The sequence below is a fragment of the Pimephales promelas genome, chromosome 14 (genome assembly GCF_988280905.1).
Source record: "Pimephales promelas chromosome 14, fPimPro1.hap1.1, whole genome shotgun sequence".
NCBI lineage: Eukaryota > Metazoa > Chordata > Actinopteri > Cypriniformes > Leuciscidae > Pimephales > Pimephales promelas.
In genome coordinates, this window is record NC_142782.1 from 22,915,151 (window position 1) to 22,938,423 (window position 23,273).

Consider the following 23,273-nt stretch of genomic DNA (forward strand, 5'->3'; position numbering starts at 1 on the left):
GGAAACCAACGATAGGTTCAGATAAAGAGGTTGTGATTTATTTGGTATGCATTTTAAGTTAATTTCTGTAGCCATCTCAAAGAAAAATAAATCTTTAAAACTTAAAAAGATGAAACGGCATGTTTTATATAAAATGAAAAATGATCAACCCTCCTTTCATAACAATGTAAACGTCAATCCTCCAGTCTACCGTTACACACTGTCATTGAAGTAGCATCTAGAGTAGTACATCACAGCGACATTATTAAGTAGAATTAAATACAGGATTCTCTATACAGACTGCTCCTGGCTTACGTGTTTCTTTTTCTTTACAAGGCAAAAACACTGTAGGCACACAAAGTTAAATGCTTTAAATATTTACAGTGGCATGAGTTGTATAATTTGCAGAGAGAATCTAACTGTACATTCACCCTCTTACTAAATAATTCTTGTAGAAGACAAATTTAAGCCTGTGGAATAACCCGTCAGAGTTTGTTGTGTCCACTGCACTCATCTGTAACCGAGACGAGCCGCCTGTGTGTCGGTGTTGTGTGTGTCTTGCTTTTACTCCTCAGTAAAAGTGATGACATCATACTGGATGCCCTGTTGTTGCAGCTGCTCCAGTTGTTCAGGTGTGGCCTCGGTGTAAACCGTCTGAGTCTGAGCCATGGCTGCGTCTGCAACAGCTTCACACGCACACACACAAACACTTCTTACATCACCTCTGATTCTTCTGCACATTACCAAAAGGTTGAAGTAATACAACGTTCTGTCTTGGCATTTCGAGTGATCAAAACTACTAAGGTAAAAGGTGAAAGGTCCTACCAGTGACAGCTGAATGAGCCGCTGCCTCCAGGTCCTCGGGGGCCACAACTTGCTGTTCGGCAGTGATGGGGACGTATTGGATCTGTCCATCCTGAGACAGAGCGATCTGACAAAAACACAGAAGACATTTACACATGAACCAAGTTCTCCATTTTCACAGTTGAAGCCAGTTAGGTAATGTACGTCTACACTTCCGTTCAAAAGTTAGGGGTCAGTTTCTGTCTTTTTTCTGTTTTGAGAAAATAACTGATTCAAATTAGTAATGCATTAAATTGATCAAAAAGTTAGAGTTGAGACTTTTACATTTTTATGAAATAAATGCTGTTCTTTTGAACTTTCAAATCATAGAATCCTAAAAAAAGTACCGGTATATCACTGTTTCTACTTAAAAAACAAAACAAAAAAACATTAAGCAGCACAACTGTGTTTGAACTTTGCTAATAATCAGGAAGTAGCACCAAATCAGCATGTAAGAATGATTTCTGAAGGATCAAAATATTCCGGAGTAATGATGCTAAACATTTATTGTTGCCCTCCCAGGAATAAATTACATTTATAAAAAAGAATTTAAAAAAATCAATTGTAATAAAGATAATAATTCACAATGCTGCATTTTAATTAAATAAATGCAGCCTTGGTAAGCATTAGATTAAAAAAAAAAATCACTCAAAAACATCAAAAGTCTTATAGATGCCAAACGTTTAAACAGTAGCATACTTTTGATTTATGCCACTTCATTAAAATAACTTAAAGAGGTTTAATATGCTGTCATTAACAACAATGGCGCATATGCCATTTGGCATTATGAACAGTGCCGTAGAAAGAAATTATTTCAAGTTATCTTGTTGTATTTACTGTAATTCAGACATGCCAATAATGTAGCACAAACTAAAATAAAATGTAAAATCTGGGCTCAACCTGTTGCTCCTGCAGAAATGTCCCATCATGCTCGTACTGAATGTGAGCGATCCGACCATCCTCCATCTGCAATTTACAATCAGATTTTTTTTTTCATAATGATACAATATAACGTCCAACGCAACATAAATTAAACTGAAAATGCATTTCAGTCAGTAGTTACAGATCAGATGAGCCTGTTCCTAGCCAGGGAACTGGAGCCCGGGGGTTATTATGAATGATCTAAAGAGCGCATACTAACCTGAATGTGGTTTCCGTCAGACACCACCACATATTCCCGTGGGAGCAGGTGCTGAACTCCATCCTGAGAGATGATATACTGGACCTGGAAAAATATAGGGTAGAAGAGGGCACCAAAATTATAACTATTGAATTGTAAATCTTGAAAACTAATAGACAACAGAAAACGACCATGTATATTATATATAAATGAAAGGTCGGTAAGATTTTTAAATGCTTTTGAAAGCAATGTCTTGTGTTCAGTCTATTCAAGTAAAAAAAAAATCTATAAAAAATGTAAACAATTTAAAACAACTTTTCTATTTATAATCTTTTTTTAAATAAAATGTTCTATTTTAAAATGCATTTGTTTTCCAATGATGGTAAAGCTTTCAGCATCATTACTACAGTCTTAAAGGATCCTTCAGAAATCATTCTAATATGCTGATTTGGTGACACATTTCTTATTATTATCCATGCAGAACACAGTTGTGCTGCTGAATATCTCAAAGGAAACTGATCATTTTTTATTAATTAACTAAATTCGTTCTTGAAAAATAAATAAATATTAATAATCTTACCAACCCCAAACTTTTGAGATGTAGTGTTTATGACTTTAGCTGGTTGTCAGAAAAATTCCCTAGAAATTGAGTTGTACCTCAGTGACCTGATTGTCTCCAGTCATTAAGTGCTGTACCGTCTGTCCATCTACTGTTGTGAACTGCTGAATATAAGTCGCCTCCTCCTGAGAAATGTAGAATTTGGTCAGAAAACTAAGCTAAACGTGAAACCTAAATCTACCTGAAGTTTGAAATAAGATAATAATCAAAACTATCTGTATTCATGCAAATTAAAATGTACTAAGCTGTTCTTTAATTACCCAAAAAGAGTCAATTAAATAAAGGATGCAATTGCGTCAATACCTGGTCAGAAAGCGACTGATCCTGAGTCACAATGATGTGTTCCTGACCCAAAGCCTGCTGCAACCTCTCCGGACTTATAACTGTCTGACCTGCCTGCAGATCTGGAGAACATGGGAAAAACAAGTAAAAAATTAAGAACAACAAAAGCTTAAAGTGCCCATACTATGCTTTTTAGGATATCAGTATATTCGACAGCACATGTAGATAATGGTCCCAGTGATTTTCAAAATGGATACATTTTCCACCAACCAGAGGATTGATTCTGTAAAACTAACTGATATGGTAAACCCAGCGCCATCGTTACTGTTCATATCATTGGCTAAACAAGTGCTGAGGAAGCCTCTGGAGCTGAAATTCAGATATGGTAAAGGGAATGTGGTTTCCGGCACGCACTGTAAGCGGTAAACCAATCACAACAGACCAACCCATCTGACCAATCAGAGCAGAGTAGGCTCGCAGAAAGAAGTCTAGAGAGACCAAATCCATTTCAGACACTGTGTTTTGATCTTTGAAATAGCATAATTTTTACAACATAACAAAACTAATGTCAAATAATCAGAACAGGGGTGTGTGAATCCATTATTTCTATATAAACAAAATGCAGTTTCACAAAGTCAGCACTTACTCTGTAGTGTGGCTAAAGCTTCTTCATCACTGTTAACAATGATGGTCTGCTGGGAGGGGACAGGGCGGGTTTTACGGGGCGAGGGTTCCTGAGTGTGAAGCCTCTCCATGTGAAACTTTAGATGGCCGTTACGGTTAAACCTAAAAGAGAAACTCAGAGCACTGAGAAGCTGCAGAGGTCTGTGTGTATACGTGTCGTTTACATCAAAAATGTAAAAATATTAAAAATGTTTATGCATACAACCAATACTGACACAGCACAAAGTCTGTGATAAATCAATTCCATTATTATTTTAATGATGGTTTCTCATTTGCTCTCTCACCTCTGGCCGCAGACCTGACAGGCGTAAGGCTTCTCATTGGTGTGTGTCATCATGTGGCGTCTCAGGTCTTTCTTATTTTTAGAGGCAAAACTGCAGCTGGTGCATTTATGAGGCCTCAAATATGCGTGCATGGCCATGTGAGACTAAGATTTAACACAAAAAATATGGTTTTTGAAAGGTAAGAAAAAAAATCATAGACACTGACTTAACACTCATACCACAGGGCCAACACACCTTGACTTCTGGCCAAGAAGGTGCTGTAAAGTCACAGTCTGGACATTTGAATGTTTTGGGGTCTATGTGCGCCCTCTTGTGGTTCTCCATGTCCGAGCGGCCGTGGAAAGCCTCCATGCAGATGCGACAGGAGAAGCGTTTGGTGTTTAACTGTTGAGAAGGGGGTGATGGACACAGGGAAGGGGAACCTGGAGCTTCACTGCTCAGCTGAAAGAGAATTTCATCAATTTAACTTTCCATTGGGAAAGAACATAATATTGGTTATTCCATCTGTGAAGTAGCAAAACCTAGTCTCACCTCTACCTGCTGCAGGACTCCATCTGTCAAGCCTGAGCTCAGGAAAAACCTCTCTTTATTCTCTTTGAGAGGTGTAGAGATGGACAAAGGCTCAGTGCTTACTTCCATGACCTGAGACTCTGCTGAGGGTTCCTCTAAACTGCTGACAAAAACACATGCCATCATCTTAAAGGGTTTATTTGACATTTATAGGCATTACAGTGGCAGTTTTCGATGTGAAGTAGTACCTCTGTTCTGTCTCGTCGGAGGCCTGCTCCACCACACTGAAATCTCCTCCCTCGTATGTACTGATGCCAATCTCGGTCACTTCCTGCGACTCACCAGTTGTCTCCTCTTGCTCCACCTCCCCTGTAGCTGTCTCAAAAGCCTCTTGAACCAGAGTGTCCCCGTTTTCTGACACATGGAAGGTGACGATCTTTTGAGGCTCACTCCCAGAGCCATCTCCGGGCCACGTTCCCGTCTCCAGAGTCTTACCGTCGGTTTTCAGCACTGCCACCTGAGAAGAGTCAAGAGTGAATCCACTGATCAAGACATATTATAGGATTTATCTTTAAATACAGATATATAATGAATAAAATGTTACAATTATTTTATAGATTCATGTTAATATGATATGTGATGATATGATTCCTGTGTAATTATTTATTGACGTCTTTAATAAGCAAATCAATATTTTTGTTCAATTTGTTTTTGTTTTTTCAGACAAAGTGGCATAGTTTCTGCTATACTGCTAAACTTTTAAGTTATTTGTAATGTTCTATCACAAAAATATTTGTTTATTTCCTATTGTTTTGGTACAAATATAGCAACCTCAATAAAATTGTGAAATTAGATTATTATTTTTCGTTCATTGTGCCTTGTAGGTCTGTTACACGTTCAAATAACAAGTCCAATTCAGTTTTGTTCAATGGAAATTACTAAATATATTACCGTTATAACATTACATAATTAACGATAAAGCATCTTGTGTGCCTTTTTGTAGGGGTGAGTTAAACAATTAAAAGCACAATTCAAAGTCAAAGTAGTTCAGTTTTGTGTGACTTACTCTTTTACATATGACATTAATTCACTTACTGATACTTCTTCATTCAATAAATGCCATATAAATTAGGCATTTATAACATTATTCTATATTCAGAATTCCAGAATTACCCTATAGCAGAAGATGCCCAGTGTGTCAGTACAGTACCTGCAGTTCTCTGGCGTTACTCATGTTTAGCAACAGATCTAGAGCATTCTGGGCTGAGAGGTCTGTAGTCTGGGCTGTGAAAGAGGGTACAGTTTAAATTGAACACCATAAGCTGGATATTAATATCATGAGGTGAATGGTAAAATATGTGTAAATGAATTCATAATCACACACTATATTTTAGATGGGTTACAACCACATTTTACTAACCTTGCTCGTAAATGATGGTAGTGTTTCCCAGTGCATCTTGGGATATAGATGTGTTCCCAATGGACTCCATGTTTTGGAGCGTAATGGGGTCCACTGTTACCTTTAGGTTTAAAAAAATATGTTACATTATATTTAGATTAAATATATATATATATTAGTTGTAATTTAAAAAACATGCCTTGTACATCTCATATAATCATTATATTTTATTATAATTATAGCATTTATCTAAATATCTTCTAATTGTCAGAGCCGATAGTCTTGAAGGCAGTGCTCCAAGATGTAGTGCCGTTGTCTTGGCTCGGAGTCGGGGACCTTTCCCAATGCTGATAAATAAATATTTAAATATCTTTTTCATCCGCAATCTCAAATAAAAGGTGGTTATTTTATTCATTCGTATATCAAACCGTACAAGGTTTAAAACATTTAATAGATGTTTCAAATAGTGGTAAATGTGAATGAAGAAGTATTTTAGCTCTGATATCCGAGAGACGCACAGAGATGTCTATATATGACGGATGGATGGATGCTGGTTTTCCTTCCATTTGAATGCAAAAGCGTCAAAGTGCATATCCAAGTACTCACAATGGTCCCCTGAAATCCCTGGGTTTCTTGCTGTAATTTCAGCTCTTCGATCTCCTGCATGGAGAAAACGGGCGTCTGGCGTCGACGAATTGGCTCCTCTGGGTGGGATTGACTCCACTCGTCGAAGGCCTCAGGGTGGCGACACTGCACATGCAGCCGCAGGTTCTTCCTGTGTCTTGTTGTGAAGTGGCACATGTCGCAGCAGAAGGGCTTTTCACCTGAGCAGGGGGTAAAGATGGACAGACATGACTGATCAGGAAACCTTCGAACTGACAACATTTGAAACATTCCTAATCGTTACATGACTCACCAGTGTGTTTAATGGCAATGTGGGACACCAGAAAATCCTCTTTACTTGTGGAGTATTTGCACTCTTCGCATTTGAAAGGTTTGTCGTTGGTGTGGGACAGCTGGTGATTGAGCAGGTGCTTCTTGTCATTGCAGGTGAACTCACAAAACTCACACTTAAACCTGACAAAGAAGATGAGAAAAAATAGATACCTATAGAGTATGTTTACCGGTAGAGTTTTTTTTTTTTTTTTTTGAGAAACAGACATGTACACCGAGTCCTGACATCTCACTTACGTGCTGTTGCCACAGTTCTGTATGTGCGTAAGAAGATGCATTTTGAAAGTGTAGCGCTTCTTGAAGGATTTCCCACACTGCAAAGCAAACACATTTTTACTAGTATTAGCATAGCAAATATCCTGGGCTGCATTTCCCAAAAATGTCAATAAGCCAGTCCTTTCTACAGTCTGCTTAGGTTTATTCATTGATTCATCCAAACTAGTTTAATGAACAATATGCACATGCTTAGTTGCAGCATACAAGAACTTTACCTTGTCACACATGTGAGGTTTCTCTGTGCTGTGTGTCTTCATGTGCTGCGTCAGGCGTTTCTGCATGGGGTACACACGGCAGCAGATTGGGCATGGAAACTCGGACACTTTGGGAACCTGTGAAGGATTTATGCAAGACTGCTGTCGCATAAAAAGCTACCCTCATCAAACCACTCATAACCAAGTTGAACTGATACATCATGGCAATTAAAAGTTTGTTGATGTTTAACATCTAGAGCCTTACCACGTCTGTCTTCCGACTCCTAAAAGAGAAGAAACGAGAATGTTTATTAATACTCTAATCAGATTATGTCAGGTGTGAGTTTTAAATGAATCCAAAATGTTATATATTCATAAACTGCACAATAATAAAGGGACAGACACAATGCAGCTTGGAATTTTTTGGACCTCAAGAGTTTGACAAAATAAAAGTCATGACGAGTGAGCAATAAAAAAGAAGATATTTTGAGATCTTACTTGCTTTTGTTGTGGACGGCTGAATGCCGGATCACGTCCTTTTTGTAAACACTGGAGTAATCACATACCTCACATTTGTAAGGTTTTGTACCTTCATGATTGAACATGTGCTCCTATGGGACACATGCAGCAATTTTATTGTATATTGATTTATTTATTTATTCATTTACTTAGACACTGAAGCACACAATTATACACATATTTACATACAAATATTTTAAAATGTAAAAATGAAAACTTAATTTAATAAAAATAAAATATATTTTTATGGATTTATGGTTTGTAAGATGGATTCGAGTTCTTACCTTCAGTGAGGACCACCGTTTGCAACGGTAGCTGCACTGCAGGCACTTGAAGCGTTCAGGGTCGTTTCCCTCATGAGAATCCACGTGGAATCTGAGATCCTCTTGTGAAAGAAAGCGAGAGCCACAGATCCAGCAGTTATGAGGCCTTAGCAAAGGCTTAAGTGATCTGTAGTATTTACTTAAAAAGAAAAAATGAGATATTGACTGCCCAGAATATCTGGTTTTATTGGATTCTAAAATATTCTAAGATATCCAAATCAATCAAATGTAGTTGTGATGATCAAAAAGTAGTGCCAGCATTACATACTTGCGATTCATGTACTTTTTGTACTTCTTCTGAAGGAAACGTTTTGAAGGCCGGCCTCGTTTTTTGGGCAAAGACTCCAGGTCATCGTGGCTTGTGTTTGAGGATGGATCTTTGTTCTCTGAATCTGACTGGCTGACGCCTGGCTCCGCTGCCGTCCCATTTGATAATGAGGAAGTTCCATTCTCCAATCCAGAGGAACTTGCTTCCTCAGGAGCTTGAGGGTCCTCTGCATTGTTCGTTTGAGACACTGCTGCTGTCTCTGTTTTATAAAAAGGTGAAAATAAGAGTTATCCCAGACCAATGAAAAAGTTACATTTAAATATCTGAATGCAACTAGCTAAAAATTACAATAAATTGTAAAATTTTATTGAATATATTTCTGCGACTCAAGAAGCTAAATTAACTTTGACCTGACTCAGGAAGGAATTTGCGAGGTGGCCCCACCATCCTGCGGGGACGTTTCCGTGAGGTAGAGGAAGAGGATGAAGAGCAGGAAGGAGGAGTTGAGTGACTGGGAACCAATTTGGGCCTGGCCTCTTCCTCAGCTGGCTTATAATCACTGTCACCTGAATGCGAATTAAAACTGCATTAAAACCCACCCGAAAAATTATGAATATATGCAAACTGCACTCCACTAACCTTGATCATCAAGAGCGCCCGCATCTATGATGTCATCATCTTCCTCTTCTGGTGGCTCCTCCTTTTTGACCTCACCGACCCCTCTTGCCTTGCTTTCGGACTTTCTTGGACGTCCCCGTCCACGTTTCTTTTGGCCTGGAACACCTGCTTGTGAGATAGCACACCCTGAACTAGAGAACCTAAAAAAACTGTACGCATAAATCAAGACCTGATGGAGACTCAAAGTCGGCATGAAAAAGTCTGACTTGTCCATTGGGAATTGTTTGGATAAGTGTGGTTTACTATTGCTGCAATCTCATGCGAGTGACAACTTGCCTCATCCTCATAAAAGAGATGTTGTTGCAAGTGGGAGGGGAAGTAATTTCGATTAGGGTACATAAAAAAATGAATAAATGATTTATAATACAGTACAATATTGTCCATCTATCATATTTCATGGTAACTTTAAGACTGTTCTATTAAAATTGTATTATTTCTAACTTTATTTTCTTCACCACCTTCCTATAATGTGTCGAGCACAAAGTATAGTCCTGGATAAGGACTGCAAGGTTTGAGAGCGTTATTTGGGACGGGGCTATTAATGGGACTGAGATTAGGCTTTTTTTTTACATTTGACAAAGACATAATTAGCACCTCCTACTTTACCTGCTGGTTTAAAGTGTTTATCTCTCATGTGGTTGATGAGTGTATCCTTAGAGGCACTTTTATATGGGCACATCCTACACCTAAACTGCTGGACGATCACCACCTCCATCATTTCCTCCAGTTCGGCCATGTCTGGGGTTCTGCGCCCAGACTCAACCACCACCCCAGACCCCACCACCTCAGGATCTGGTTGGGTGGAATATGTCCCACTGCTACTTATGTATGGGCCAGGCAAGTTATCATTGCAGTCCATTTGATGATTGAGCTGGGACCCCATCGTGTCAGCTAGGGAGTGGCGAACAGAGCCCTCGTCGGCATACAGTGAGCCATGGGACATGTAGGAGTGCTGGGGCTCTTCCACCACACTATCTTCCTGCTCCGAGGCCGAGACGTGATCCCTGTCATCCATGCTGCTGTCGATATAACGTGAATGCTGCGGCCGCTCCGTCCCGTACTCCAAAAACCCATCACTGCACTCTACAACATAGCGGGAGGAGCGAAACGAGGATCTCTGAGGACTATCAGTTGTACCACTGCATTCTGCTGCATAACGCCGTAGAGGTTCTTCCGAGTCAGCCACGTTGTAGTCTGTGACACCAGAATGACGTGGGGTCTGATCTGGTTCGGTTCCCGAGCGCTCGATGTACCGAGCCTCCCTGGTCTGGTCTGGGTCGTCTCCTCCACTGCATTCTATGTACTGGGAGTGCTGAGGCTGGTCTGGGCGGCTGCAGCTGCTGCTGCTGTCATCGTGCTCACGGTATCCGGAGTGTCCAGGCTGGTCGGGTTCCACGCTGCCCTGCGGGTTTTCTGACAGGTCTGCCTGGTCCAGGCAAGTGGAGGTGGGCCCATCAGCAAGGGCTTCAATGGCAATGCGGCTTGACAGGGCAGAGGAAGACATCCGAGCCACCATAGGAGCTCCTACACACACAGTGAACAACGAAAATTTCTGAATATCCAAAAACTACCCCACTTCTTTTATTTCTGCTAATTTATTTGATTTTGAAAGGAATAGTTCACCCATATATGAACATTGTGTCATCATTTACTCGCCCTCATGTCAATTTAAACCCATATGACTTTCTTTCTTCTGTGTAACTTCTGAACAGTTCTGGTTCCCATCGACTTCCATTGTGTGTTTTGCAAATTGAATGCAAGTAACTGAATCTGTTTGGTTACAAATATTCTTCAAAATAGCTTCTTTTGTTCCACAAAAGAAAGTCAGTCATTCAGGTTTGGAATGACATGAGGGTGAGTTAAGCATTGGCAGTAACGAAAGCATATTTGGGTCAAACAATACATTGATTAACAACTTCAAAATCTAGATTTGTCACAAAGATTATGCTGAGAACAACAAAAGGGAATTTTACTACAAGATAACTAATAACATTGCCATATGAATATATAAATTAGCCAAACATGAAAAATCGTTCATAATGTATTCATGCTCATGATGTTTCATGCTCAATCATGCCCATTTGATTTCCATTTTTCTGTTCCATTTTTTCTCCATATACTGGGGCTGCCAACCTCCCAAAAAGAACAAAAGCACTATAAAAGTATTGCATGGTCAATTTTATGGTACGTTTTCATAGATTTACAGCCCCAGTTCCTACTCTCCTTTATTGTATGGAAAACAGCAGACTGGGCAGGTAAATAACTAATTTTGTGTTCCATTGAAAAATAAACAAATTTACTTTCCAATGACATGAGGTTAAGTGAATGATGACTGAGTTTACATTTGTTGCTAAACTATCCCTTTAATTTATTTCATCCCTTTAACTATTATTTTATTTAATTTAAAACCTACTATACGTAGAGTAGTTGTGTTAAAAACGGTATGTGAAAATAGTAGTACAGGCAAATTAACGGTATTCATAAAACAGTAGACAAAAAGCATCAGGATGCAGGATGACTTACTACTACTAGCAAGATTCTAAAGTGCGCATCCTAGTATGGACACTTTAATATCCCATGAGGCCGCGGGAAGGGATTTTTGAATGGCTGTAGTAGGTCCCGTCTGGATTACATTCATACTATGTAGAAGATACTATTTTTAAAAGTAAGTACTTTTACAAAAGAAGAACCTATTAAAAAGAATATGTGATTTCAGACGCAGCCCTAAAATGTGAACTCTGGGGATCTTTCTCACCATCATCAGGACCTTGCAATATCAGATATTGTGTGGTCTCTGCACTGCCATCCTCTGCACTTGTAACTGCAATACATCCTGTAAAATGGACATAGAAACACAGTATTTTTATTGAATACTAAACTTAAATACCTTGAGTGTAATAAAAATGAAGAGGCAAAGTTTTTCTACCATTCATAATGTCGGGTCCAATAGTAGATTCAATTATCTTATCAATAGCCGAGCCAAGATCTGAGGACGTGGAAGCAGTGGAATCAGAAACCATCATTCCTCCTTCAGAAACAGCACTAGAGTGCACCAGGACCTGGACAGACTCCGAAACCAGGACCGATTGTGTCACGGTGGAGACGCTGGACACACTGGTTGACTGGGCGACAGAAGAGGAGTCTGGGAGATGAACTCTTTGCACATCTGTACTGGAGCTTGTCTCTGGGATAAAAACCTAAAAAACACCCACCCATAGAAAAAACTGGAAATGAAGAATTACACACTAACATGTGGAGCTATGCAGATGTGTGGATAACTTGACTTACCACAAGTCCCTCGGAGCTCTGTCCAACATGACAGTCTGATTCTGGGGCCGGGGCGGGAGGAGCAGCCGCATCGCTGCTATCAGCAGACATGGCTTCTGAAGACTCCATGCCCATGCCGCTTTCTGACGGCTCCTCCATCCCAGAATGCCCCACATCACTGCTGCTCTCCACCTCCATGTCATCAGAATCCATCTCTGCTCTATGGGAAAGTGTCTGTCACTCGGTTATACAGCATTGAATGTGTCCTGAATGATAAATGCTAGGATACGGAAGACGTGTGGACAAGTGCATAATGTAAAGTGTAATTAAGTATAATAATTTTATAATAATAATAATAATATTTTGATGCATTAAAGTAATTTAGTGGATGTTTTTAGTATTTTAATATTTATATGAATAATATATTATCTAAATGATTTAACACACTAATGTTCAAAAGCCAGGTCAGTAAGATTTTGCATTAATCTGATCTAAAGTATCCGTAAAGACATTTATATTATTACAAACTTTATATTTCAAATAAATGCTGTTTTTTTCCTTTTTATATTTATCAAGGAATAATACTGTCACGATATTACTGCATTTACTATTTATTTATTTTATCATTAAATTAATTCAATTATTAAAAATTATTAAAATAATTAATGCAATTATCTAAATCAACCAATCACATGGCAGTGGCTTCAATGCATTTAGGGCTGTGGTCCTGGTCAAGACAATCTCCTGAATAATTGGTGAGCTCTACAATTTGCAAGAGCTCACCAAAATTGGACAGTTGAAGACTGGAAAAATGTTGCCTGGTCTGATGAATCTCAATTTCTGTTGAGACATTCAGATGGTAGAGTCAGAATTTGGCATGAACAGACTGAGAACATGGATCCAACATGCCTTGTTACCACTGTGCAGGCTTGTGGTGGTTGTGCTGTAATGGTGTGGGGGATGTTTTTTTTTGGCACACTTTGGGCCCCTTAGTGCCAACTGGGCATTGTTTAAATGTCACGGCCTACCTGAGCATTGTTTTTGAACCTGTCCATCCCTTTATGGCCACCATGTACCCATCCTCTGATGGCTACATCCAGCAGAATAATGCACCATGTCACAAAGCTCGAATCATTTCAAATTGGTTTCCTGAACATGACAATGAGTTCACTGTACTAAAATGGTCCCCACAGTCACCAGATCTCAAACCAATAGAGCATCTTTGGGATGTGGTGCAACGGGAGCTTCGTGCCCTGGATGTGCATCCCACAAATCTCCATCAACTGCTAGATGCTATTCTATGAATAATATGGGCAAATATTTCTAAAGAATGCTTTCAGCACCTTGTTAAATCAATGCCACGTAGAATTAAGGCACTTCTGAAGGCAAAAGGGGACCAAACACAGCATTAGTAAGGTGTTCCCTAATAATCTTTTAGGCTAGTAATAATCCTTTAGGTTAGTGTGTGTGTGTATATATATATGTTTAATTCAATACACTTTGGATATATTCATGGTATTCTTTTCATTCATTCACATAAACATTAATTCACACTGCATTTGTACAAGCACCTTGTAACACAACTTAGAATTTTCTAAATAACTAATTACATAACACATTTTATTCACATCTATTATTTATATTATCACATTATATGTTGTGTTGTTTTGTATGAAATCTTATTGCCCTACTGTGTGATTTATGTCAAATGAAGTAACTTTTTTTTGTTTTAACACACGTCTCAAATTCCCCCAGGGGATGAATGCATGCATGTCTTGTGATAGCGCTTTTCTAGGTCACTTAAGTTAAGTACTTAATAAGCATTACCAGCGAAACCACAAGCCAACGTGGTCTCTGCATTTAGTGAACTTTAAAAGCAAAAACAAAACGTAAACAAACACTAAAACATTTGATTTTAACAATACACCAACTCATATTAATCCCTCCCCACCAGAGCACCCATCTGGCTGTGTTTTGGACAAAAAACACCTATATTTAGACTCAAAATTCTCAAGGACATCAAGGTCCTGCTTCTTACTAATTAACACGTTTTAATGTTGAGCACACTGACAGCTTTATAGAGACAATGCCACAGCAGTTCCAAATAAAGCTTGAAGCCCCGCGTGAACTGTGGCTAGCTAGGCTACTCTTGTCTCTTGATCGTTTTCAAATGACTATGTGCTGCCCTTCTTCCTGCCTGCTTGCGCAGCGCCATTTTCCCTCCCGCCGAATCGAGTTTATTTTTTTCCGCTCAGGCGATATGAAGAACCGCTCGGGGACCTCGAGGGCCTGCGTGAGCAGGGAGAGCCAGTCCGCCCGAATGTTTTTCTCTCGGCCATCATGGAAGAAGCTGTATTTGTAAACAATTTCCCCCCACTATTTTGAGCTAGGAATTTTTCTTACCGTAAATGGGTGATTGTTTTGCTCTTCAAGCTCGCGAATGAGGCGAAATAAATAAATCTTCGAAAGCGAATAGTTGCTGTGCTTTCTAGTCGGGCGCCATCAGCGTCTCCTCGCTTCCTGTCCTCAGAGCTGGCCGGAACTCATTTATCTGTCATGGGGAAAAGACAAGTGGGATAAACGCTTAACCGGTTTTTATAATGTATCACGATATTTTTTAAGTCAAATTTGATCTTAAGAACATGCATATCGACCATTTCGCTTCATCTTTTTAGTGTTTTGTCAAGTAATGGTGTGAACCGGAGGACTATTGCTCTGAGAGGATGAAACCACTGAATGTCTCGCGGAGTAATATGACGCGGGTTGTTTATCTTGAAATTCTCATTTATACGTTTTTTGATTACGCCAAAAGAAGCATCTCTTTTCTCAGATTGAATGTGAAGGGTCACTTGGTATTCTTCATTATATAATTTGCATTCTGTTGAATTCATGCTGTGGATATGTGGCATTAAACCACATTACATATGTGGTCGTCCTGCAATGAATTAATTATTTTAAATGTAGATTTTAATTCTAGAAATAGACCACCTTTTTCACTTATTTGTGCGTTTACTCGTAAGGTAAATTTAAGAAAATCAAAACATTTTTGGTAGAGCAGCATTAAATTAAACCGCTTTTTCATCAAATGAATACCAAAAGCATTCCCTGAAATTCACCAAGTATTTTAGATTCCCTCATATCTCGACAGTTTTTACTTTCTTGTACATATCATTTTTATGAGTAATTGCCTAATTGTAATAAAAACTGAGAACTGTTTTAATAAAGTAAATATGTGGGGTGACTGTGTGGACATCTATGGATACATACAATATAAATATGGCACATACAAGCTTGAACCTCTTTATTACTTTCAATATGAATCACCTGCTACTTGTCAAATAATTTTTTTTGTTTTAAACCATCTGCAGTTATTGAATATATTCCAAACTTGTATCACCTTTTTGCCAAAAAAGCACCCGATTTTAGTAAATTCACTTTTCAATAGATTGTAGTGTGTTTTCACACAGGCCAAATACTAATGAAAGAGCAGTTGCACATATTGAATGGTCTTGTTTACAAATTTATTGAGTAAACATAATGCAGCAAACAAATACAATATAAATAAGTGGAACATTAAATTAATAATATTAATATTATCATTTACACCAGGCAAATGATTACACAATACACCAAAATCTGGGCTTAATAACATCTCAACATTAGCTCTAAGGCTAAAAATAAACCTTTGCTTTGAAAAACATCTGAGTGGGTCAACAAAGAGAATAGAGGCTTGGTTGTCAACAAATGCTTCAAGGCTACAATGTTCCTGTGGTGACTCCACTCATACATTTACAAACACAAAGTTAATTCCTCGAGTTACACTGGCATTGCCTCATTGCAGTTGTATAGAACAAGATTCTAGTTTCTCCTATGTGCTGTTAAGAAACTCATCATGACCAAAGCATTTATATAGTAAGCTGAAATAATAAATTATAAGACCAAGTTAAAGCTGACAGACAATGAGACAAATATGCCTAACATCCCGTTTCATGTGCCTACGATAATTTCAGTGTTAAAACTGTTCTTCTCCCATAACAGTTAAAGTCAAAATCCCCAAAACAGGACTTAAAATTTAATACATTCTGTCTGTGCCTTCCTCGCTACATTTTACACAGAAGAGAAATGGTTTCCCTATTAAAAAGGGCTCTGTCATCATCAGGTTAGGATATTGGACGTCTTCACTGTGCCGAGCGACTGCACATCTTAGCATTTCAGGAGGTCGTACCTCACATAACCGACACGATCGACCTGCCTTTTGGCATTCATTCTCCAGTAGAAACTTTCCCGGCAGAAGTAAATGAATCCTGCAAAATATTGAAAAATAGAAAGAACAAATTTAATTTGCTTGATCAGTAAATCAGATTTTATGAATTATCAGATGAATTATTTTACTTACCCTTGTGGAGGAACACGTCATGTGAGTCGGTGGGCACTCCACCAAACGCTGAGTCGGTGGATCGAGGGTATCCACTGTCGATCATTTGAGCCTTCACATCAAGTCTGTGACAATAAATAAGAGATAAGACAATTCTGTGAAAAACTACAATTATCATTCCCATCGTTAACTAAATGCTATGAACTCTTTCTACACTTTCTGATCAGTTACAGTCATAGCAAAGTTACTTACTTCCAGAAGTTCACTCCATTAAACAGGAGCACCTTGCCTTTTCCTCTCTGCACAGTTCCCTCCACTTTATCCAAGTCGCTTGGGAGGCCGAGCTTCTCGATTTTACGTGGCCCAAGCACCTCTTTTCCAGTATAAACCCAGAACTGTTTATCTGTGTGCATGAAATACAGTTATATATCTGAACTTCAACACATTCTGCAAAAATGACAGAATATCTCAATCCGATAAATAAGTACCTGCAAAGAAGTAGATCTTTTTAGTGAGGGGTTCCTCAAAGGCACTGTTAATGGTAGCTGGCAGGGCAGGCCACTTCTCTGATATCAAGAAAGGGCCTTTGCGTTCTCCATTGCTTGAGATCTTCCAGTAATGCCTTAGATGTTAAAAAATAGATGTATTTGAGAATTTGGATGTGTCCTGAGTTATGTTTGCGATTTCATGTCAGTATATGTAACAGCTTTTACCTATCCTTGAAGAAATGAAGCTCTTTCTGGATTTCAGTGATGGCATCAAATTCCTTGATTTCGCAGGCATCCTGTGAGGGACCTACATGTGTTGTGGTGGAGACAGTGGTTGTTTTTTCACTTGGGGTGGGTTTGGTTGGCACAACCGGAGAGGAAGTGGTGGTCTTTGGTTTTGGAGGAGTGGGATTAGGGCCAGTTTTAGGTCCTGAAAAAAAAAAGAATAAAAATATAGCTATAAATTTAGAATTGACCAGACTCTTAAGAGTCAAGATCCAAATTCTTGAATCCTGAATAAGAGTATGCATAGTGAACTTTGAATGATGGCGGATAAATACCATAGAGATACTGAATGCCTTCAATGTCATCCTGATTCAAGGAGAAATCCTCTATATATTTGTACATGGGATACATCAGAGCGTCTTTAATTTTGGAGTGATCCAAGCCAAGTGCATGACCAAACTCATGAGCAGCCACCAGAAACAGACTGTATCCTATGAGAGAAAAGGCATGTAAGATAATCTCTCACTATCAAATTTGTATAGTGTCTGAAGGAGATGATTATCACTTACCCTTATCAGGGCAAAATCCCCATTTCTTATCTGTGTCATAGTTGCTTGTAGTTGCACACCAGAGTTTTCCATCACCACGGCCTTCACTGGTGCAGGAAGTGTATGTCTTTTCCAGGAAAATGAAAGGAAACTGACATGGCTCTCCTTCTGAATTTCCACCAATCACAGCTGTATCTGTGAGAGGAAAATATTATATTATAAATCATTAAATATCTTAGATATATACTGTAAAAATTGCTATAAATGCTATATGGTAGTGAAAAAATAATATCTGATTATGAACTGCTGAGAGAACATATATATTTTTTTAGAACATATTATTTTTGCTTTCAGGCTTGAGTCTTGAGAGCTGTTTACCTCTGTTAGGGCAGAATCCATACTTTTTGTCAGTGTCAAAGTTAGCTGTAGTGGCACACCAACGATACCCATCAGTTCGTCCATCCGTGGTGCATGAGTCATATTTTACCCCCAGAAACACGAAGGGGAAAACACACGGTGCTTCATTGCTGTTCCCATCAAACGTGAAGAGAACTGTGGGAAAACAGAGATGGAATGTTAGATATGCTCAAAGAATAAACGCTTGTGCTTGTTGAAATACTGTCACATTAATTCCACATATTATGGGCAAAGGAGTCCGTTTAAAAGTCTGTTTTGGAATTAAAGCCCTATTAAAAATCATTACTGAAACACTTACGCTCACTGGGACAGAAGCCAAATATCTTGTCCTTGTCGTAGTCTGCAGTGGTTGCACACCAGGGAATACCATCTGTGCGGCCATCTGTGGTGCAGGAGGAGTAGGATGTTTCCTCAAACAGGAAGGGGAAGTGACACATTGCACCCTCGGCGTTACCATAGCGGGTTTGAATCGCTGAAGGAGACACATCAATGTCATTGTCTAATCCACAAATTTATATATAAATGAAATTTATAGGGGGAAACATGATGTGAGGGACGCGAGATATACTTTTTTTTTTACATCTAAGGGTTTATTTATTTATTTATTTTTATTTAACAGTCAGACAGGTTTATTTATACTATATATGAAATCGAGTGGGGTCATAATCGGACCCCAGTTTAAAAACAGAACTAGATATTTGAACAATTAAGGACTCATTTATTCTATATGAGTAAAATTAAGTGTGATATTATAAAAACAAAATTAAGTAAGCGGCTTTTTTTTTATGGTTATTAAAACGAACCCAAAGCAAATACTTTAAATATTTTCCCGGTTTGACAACCCGTTTTAGGACACACTCTGACTGTCACTAAACACTCAAAACTGTAGAGGGAGCTATTGTAACTGTTGAAACTGTTGTGCTTCATGATATTTTAACTATTTATCAGAGCCATTCATACTGTATTGAAATATAAGTAAGAATCTCACTCACCTGGTCCAGATCCAAGGGTCCAGTATTCATCATCATCAAAATGGGCATCTCCTTGAATTCCCTCACCTGGAGGGTAGGCATGAGCCAGCAGTCCATCTTTCCCATCAAAAGGGTAGGGATCTCCGTGATCTGAAACGAAACAACAGTTCATTCAAACCTTCTCAGAAGATCAAGTGTTTAATCTTAAAACGTTTATATATTACACAAAAATTAACTCACTTTCTCTCCCAAAGGAGATCATGATGTCAGCAGTGCCATCATAGAGGCGTGTGAACGTCAGAGGGGTAACGTCACTCCAGACTTTGAAAGCTCTGGCAAAGGCATCATCGATCAAAGGGGCTTCCATGTCCGGTGAATAGTTCAAAATCCTGAAAAGTCAACACAATTACAACATGCTCATCACAAACTTATGAGATTTAAAAGTGTAGTATAGTCAAACGTTTGGTGCAGATAATATCCCACCTGTATGTTACATCAGTGTGATCCCACTTCAGGTCTCCTTCGAATGTCTGATAGTTTCGGATGTCTGGGACCCCACAGCGAGGCTGCTTCATGGCATCAATGGTGGGCTGGTCAAGCGACCCCGTTTCCTCCAGCCCGAGCTGCTGCTGGAGCTTCATCAGAGCTTTAGAAGTGGACACGACTGCCTGCAGTCCGCTCTTCTGGAGGACATCTATGTAGCCATAACGCTTCAGGTACTCCTGGAGGCAAATATTTATGTAGGAAGGTATTCATTTAGAATGATACAACTGCATTTGTACTATTTTCAAAGTAGAGGACTGAAAGTAGATCTCCATAATCAAAATGTATATACTCACTTCTGCCAGCTGATTGTCCGTCATATTCTTGATCACATCTCCAGGGAACGTCACAAACACAGATTTGAGCGGTGCGGACCAAGCTCTCAAAGAGCAGGTTCCAAGAACCAGAAACACCACAACTCCAAGTCTCATGTTTAGAGTTTCAAGCCAAGAAGCAAAGCTCAGAAAAAAGTAAACTTCAAAAAGAAAATAGACTCAAAACTAGAAAAACAGTCTTCCAGGGAGAAAAAGTGCATGCAATCTTCTTGTGTCTTCTCGTCCTGATTTGTCTGTCTTCTCTTGTGCCCTGAAGGCAGTATTTATGCACCTCAAGGATTAGTCACTGCGCACCCACCCCACCTCCTGTAGGTCATTTTAGTACTCCCACTAACCACACACTTGCCCACTGGAGTGAGTTCTTTTTTTTTTTTTTTGCCCATTCAAAAAACAAGGGGATTTCCAGCAACCTCACATTGAGCTTAAAGACACAAAAGATGACAACAAACACTGTCTTGTCTTTTATCTAATTTCTTAAACAAAATGGTTTTATATTTTTATTAAGTATCTTTAATATAAATATAAAAAAATATTTTTATTAAGTATCTTTAATATAAATATAATACATTTAATCAACATAAATATATTGCATACATTTATATGCAAAATATGATATATGAATATTACTGTATTTATGTAAAATAAAAGTGAATAAACAGTACTTTTCTTTTACATAAATACAGTTTTCTTTTACATAAATATAATTTTAGTGTCATGTTTTTATGCTAAATAAATACATTATATAAACATACATACATACATACATTTTTTAGCAATTGGATATATGTATGTAAATGTACATATGTAGAAAAATTAATAAACCATAATAATATAAATGTTGGCTATATATAATAAATTTAATGTAAAATAAATTGATTTTTCAAGGGGTGTTTATGAAGTTTTTTTTTTTTTTTTTTTGGTGGAGCCATTTTTTTGGTGCATTTTGAGAAACCCATAAACTGTAAAGGTGCCAGATAAATTGTACAACATTCATGAAGCTGAATGATCAACCTGATCTCACAGAAAATCATGTTACGGTGGCAAAACATATGATTATTAGAAAAAAAAATGGCATGGGGCGTAAGTGACAGTTGTGTTTAGGGATAGACATAAATACATAAGAATGAGATGCATGAATTCATATGAAATAGCCACCACCAATTTGCCAAAACGTATAGTAACAAATTGCCATGAGATTGTGTTGGATTGTCATAGTCTAATGCAGCTATGATCTTACAAAACTCAATGTTGCGCAAGTGTATTCATGTAAGTCTGTGCTGTATTGACATGCAGGTTCTGAGCAGTTTTGGCCCAAGGAAATCCTAATCCATACATGGACATAAATTGCTCTAGTTTCTGCAATAAAATGCAGCAATCGGCTATTGATGTTCAGAAAAGTTGCCTAATGAAGTGTTCAAAAGTGGTGCAAAAAAACACAATCATTTGCTAATTTCCTAATTTTGTTTGCTGGTGTCTAAATGTGTGTTTTTAGGAACATGTTCTCACGCACACATCGCATAATGTGAAACACCTGTAATTTCTTGGTATAGGCCTACACATCAACAAATGCAGCATTATTAGCGTCATAATACAACATCATTTCCTGTGACAGGAAACACTTCTGTAAAAGTATCTCATTTACAAAGCACATCTCTATTTTGGGCACGAAAATTCATTTCCGCTCTCTCAATACACTTGATAATGAATCAGCACCTACAGTGGGGGTGGTGACTGCCTGTATATTTTGTTCTTTTAAGGACATAAATAAAATGACGTGTTTATTTTATAAATAAATTGTTACTCTAAGAACAGAATAGAGAATATAGGGAAATGTACAAGATAACAAACTCAGCTGCAAAGAGCCAGTGGCATAAATCACATTCAGTAATGGCTTTTGACACAGAGATGGACGTATACCAGTAAAACTGAATTGCATTAAGACATTCTTGTGTCTGAGACACTTCCGACACAAATGCAACATCCTTTCAGATAATTTCATCAGGAGCGAATGATGAAACCTATTCACAAACAGGCATTAATCAATCGCTTTCAACAACTTAATAACACAGATGCTTAATTGCACATTACTGGACAAGACAAACAGGGAAATAGCAGCAACATTTTAGAATTCATATGTGTGAATTCAGAATTCAGTGTTTTCACATTTGTAGATGAGATGCGGTTTGCTTATGAGTCTTCATTGTCAGTTTCAGATTTAGTGGATGCCAAGGGCAAGGAATCCTTGTTTGAGTTGTTTGTGTCATGATATACTACACTTCAGGACAAGTGCATCCCAGTTGAGGTTTAGTCTTGTTACTTCACTTTGCCCATCAGAATTTGTTTCATAAACAACCATCAAGAGGTTTGGAACTGTAGTCTGTATTTCTGTTTTACCTGATTTTAAAGTAAATCACAATAGAAAGCATAGGGCATACTTTATCAAAGATGTTGAGAGTTTTTATTAAGAAATAGTTTTGTGGTGCACTGTATGTCATGTCTGTATCCTGTGGGAGGAGCTGTATTGGAAAATGCGTTTGATTTGTTAAAAGGATAATAAAGATCACAATATAATAAAAGAGGTCATTTTTAACCATTATGTGTGTGTGTGTGTGTGTGTGTGTGTTTGTGTGTGAGTGCAATGACGTGCAAGTTTGGGTTGTGTAACTAACATATATTAGGACATTTGTTAGTAATTTGCCAATTCTGAGACAATTTTGTAAGTTGCTCTTATCTTAATTACATCATTTATTTCAAATAGCAAGTCCTACCATATTTACATGCACCATTAGCACACACACACACACACACACACTTTTTTTTACACTGTAAAAAGTGATCAGTTGACTTAACTTAAAAAGTGAGGAAACCAATTGCCTTAAAATTATTAAGTAAACTTGAAAAAAATTCACAGAACGCACGAAGTTTATAACTTAAATTTAAGGAAACGGGTTTCCATACTCTTTAAGTTAAGAGTGTAGAAATATTATATATTATTTTATTATTAATAATTTTCATTATATATATATGATGTGTGAAAATATTGTTTGATATAGAGTAAATCCACATAAAGACCAAATTTCTCATTAGACAACAAGGGAGTGACTCTTGAAACTTAAAAATAAAACAAGGGAAATATACTGCTGTTTATGTTTTTCTGACTTTGATGTGGAGA

General features: G+C 38.1%; 2 protein-coding genes across 4 annotated transcripts; both read right to left on the reverse strand.

Annotated features, from left to right (window-relative positions):
* Window positions 1-16: 16 nt before the first annotated feature.
* LOC120469089 (zinc finger protein 335) lies at window positions 17-15,228 on the reverse strand. Of its 3 annotated transcripts, none has more exons than XM_039657809.2 (29): window positions 14,854-15,228; window positions 14,603-14,750; window positions 12,221-12,419; window positions 11,859-12,129; window positions 11,688-11,765; window positions 9,539-10,456; window positions 8,894-9,037; window positions 8,665-8,820; window positions 8,255-8,513; window positions 7,948-8,125; window positions 7,643-7,755; window positions 7,410-7,428; window positions 7,166-7,282; window positions 6,912-6,988; window positions 6,637-6,797; window positions 6,327-6,544; window positions 5,742-5,841; window positions 5,532-5,605; window positions 4,570-4,838; window positions 4,343-4,484; window positions 4,046-4,252; window positions 3,812-3,954; window positions 3,490-3,629; window positions 2,865-2,965; window positions 2,600-2,686; window positions 1,964-2,047; window positions 1,723-1,788; window positions 805-910; window positions 17-665 (listed from the first exon to the last, which is right to left on the reverse strand). In XM_039657809.2, exons 3-29 carry the CDS (start codon window positions 12,410-12,412, stop codon window positions 544-546), a joined length of 4,542 nt encoding a protein of 1,513 aa, XP_039513743.2. In that variant the 5' UTR covers window positions 12,413-12,419; window positions 14,603-14,750; window positions 14,854-15,228; the 3' UTR covers window positions 17-543. The 3 variants fall into 3 exon arrangements, with proteins under 3 accessions (XP_039513743.2, XP_039513741.2, XP_039513738.2); XM_039657807.2 differs by having other exon boundaries at window positions 7,166-7,303; XM_039657804.2 differs by having other exon boundaries at window positions 7,166-7,306.
* Window positions 15,229-15,698: 470 nt separating this feature from the next.
* mmp9 (matrix metallopeptidase 9) lies at window positions 15,699-20,351 on the reverse strand. Its single transcript, XM_039658047.2, has 13 exons — window positions 20,063-20,351; window positions 19,707-19,945; window positions 19,464-19,612; window positions 19,245-19,373; window positions 18,551-18,724; window positions 18,214-18,387; window positions 17,857-18,030; window positions 17,623-17,778; window positions 17,288-17,492; window positions 17,063-17,196; window positions 16,827-16,977; window positions 16,596-16,699; window positions 15,699-16,503 (listed from the first exon to the last, which is right to left on the reverse strand). The coding sequence occupies exons 1-13, from the start codon at window positions 20,195-20,197 to the stop codon at window positions 16,403-16,405; spliced, it is 2,025 nt and encodes a 674-aa protein (XP_039513981.2). The 5' UTR covers window positions 20,198-20,351; the 3' UTR covers window positions 15,699-16,402.
* Window positions 20,352-23,273: the final 2,922 nt, after the last annotated feature.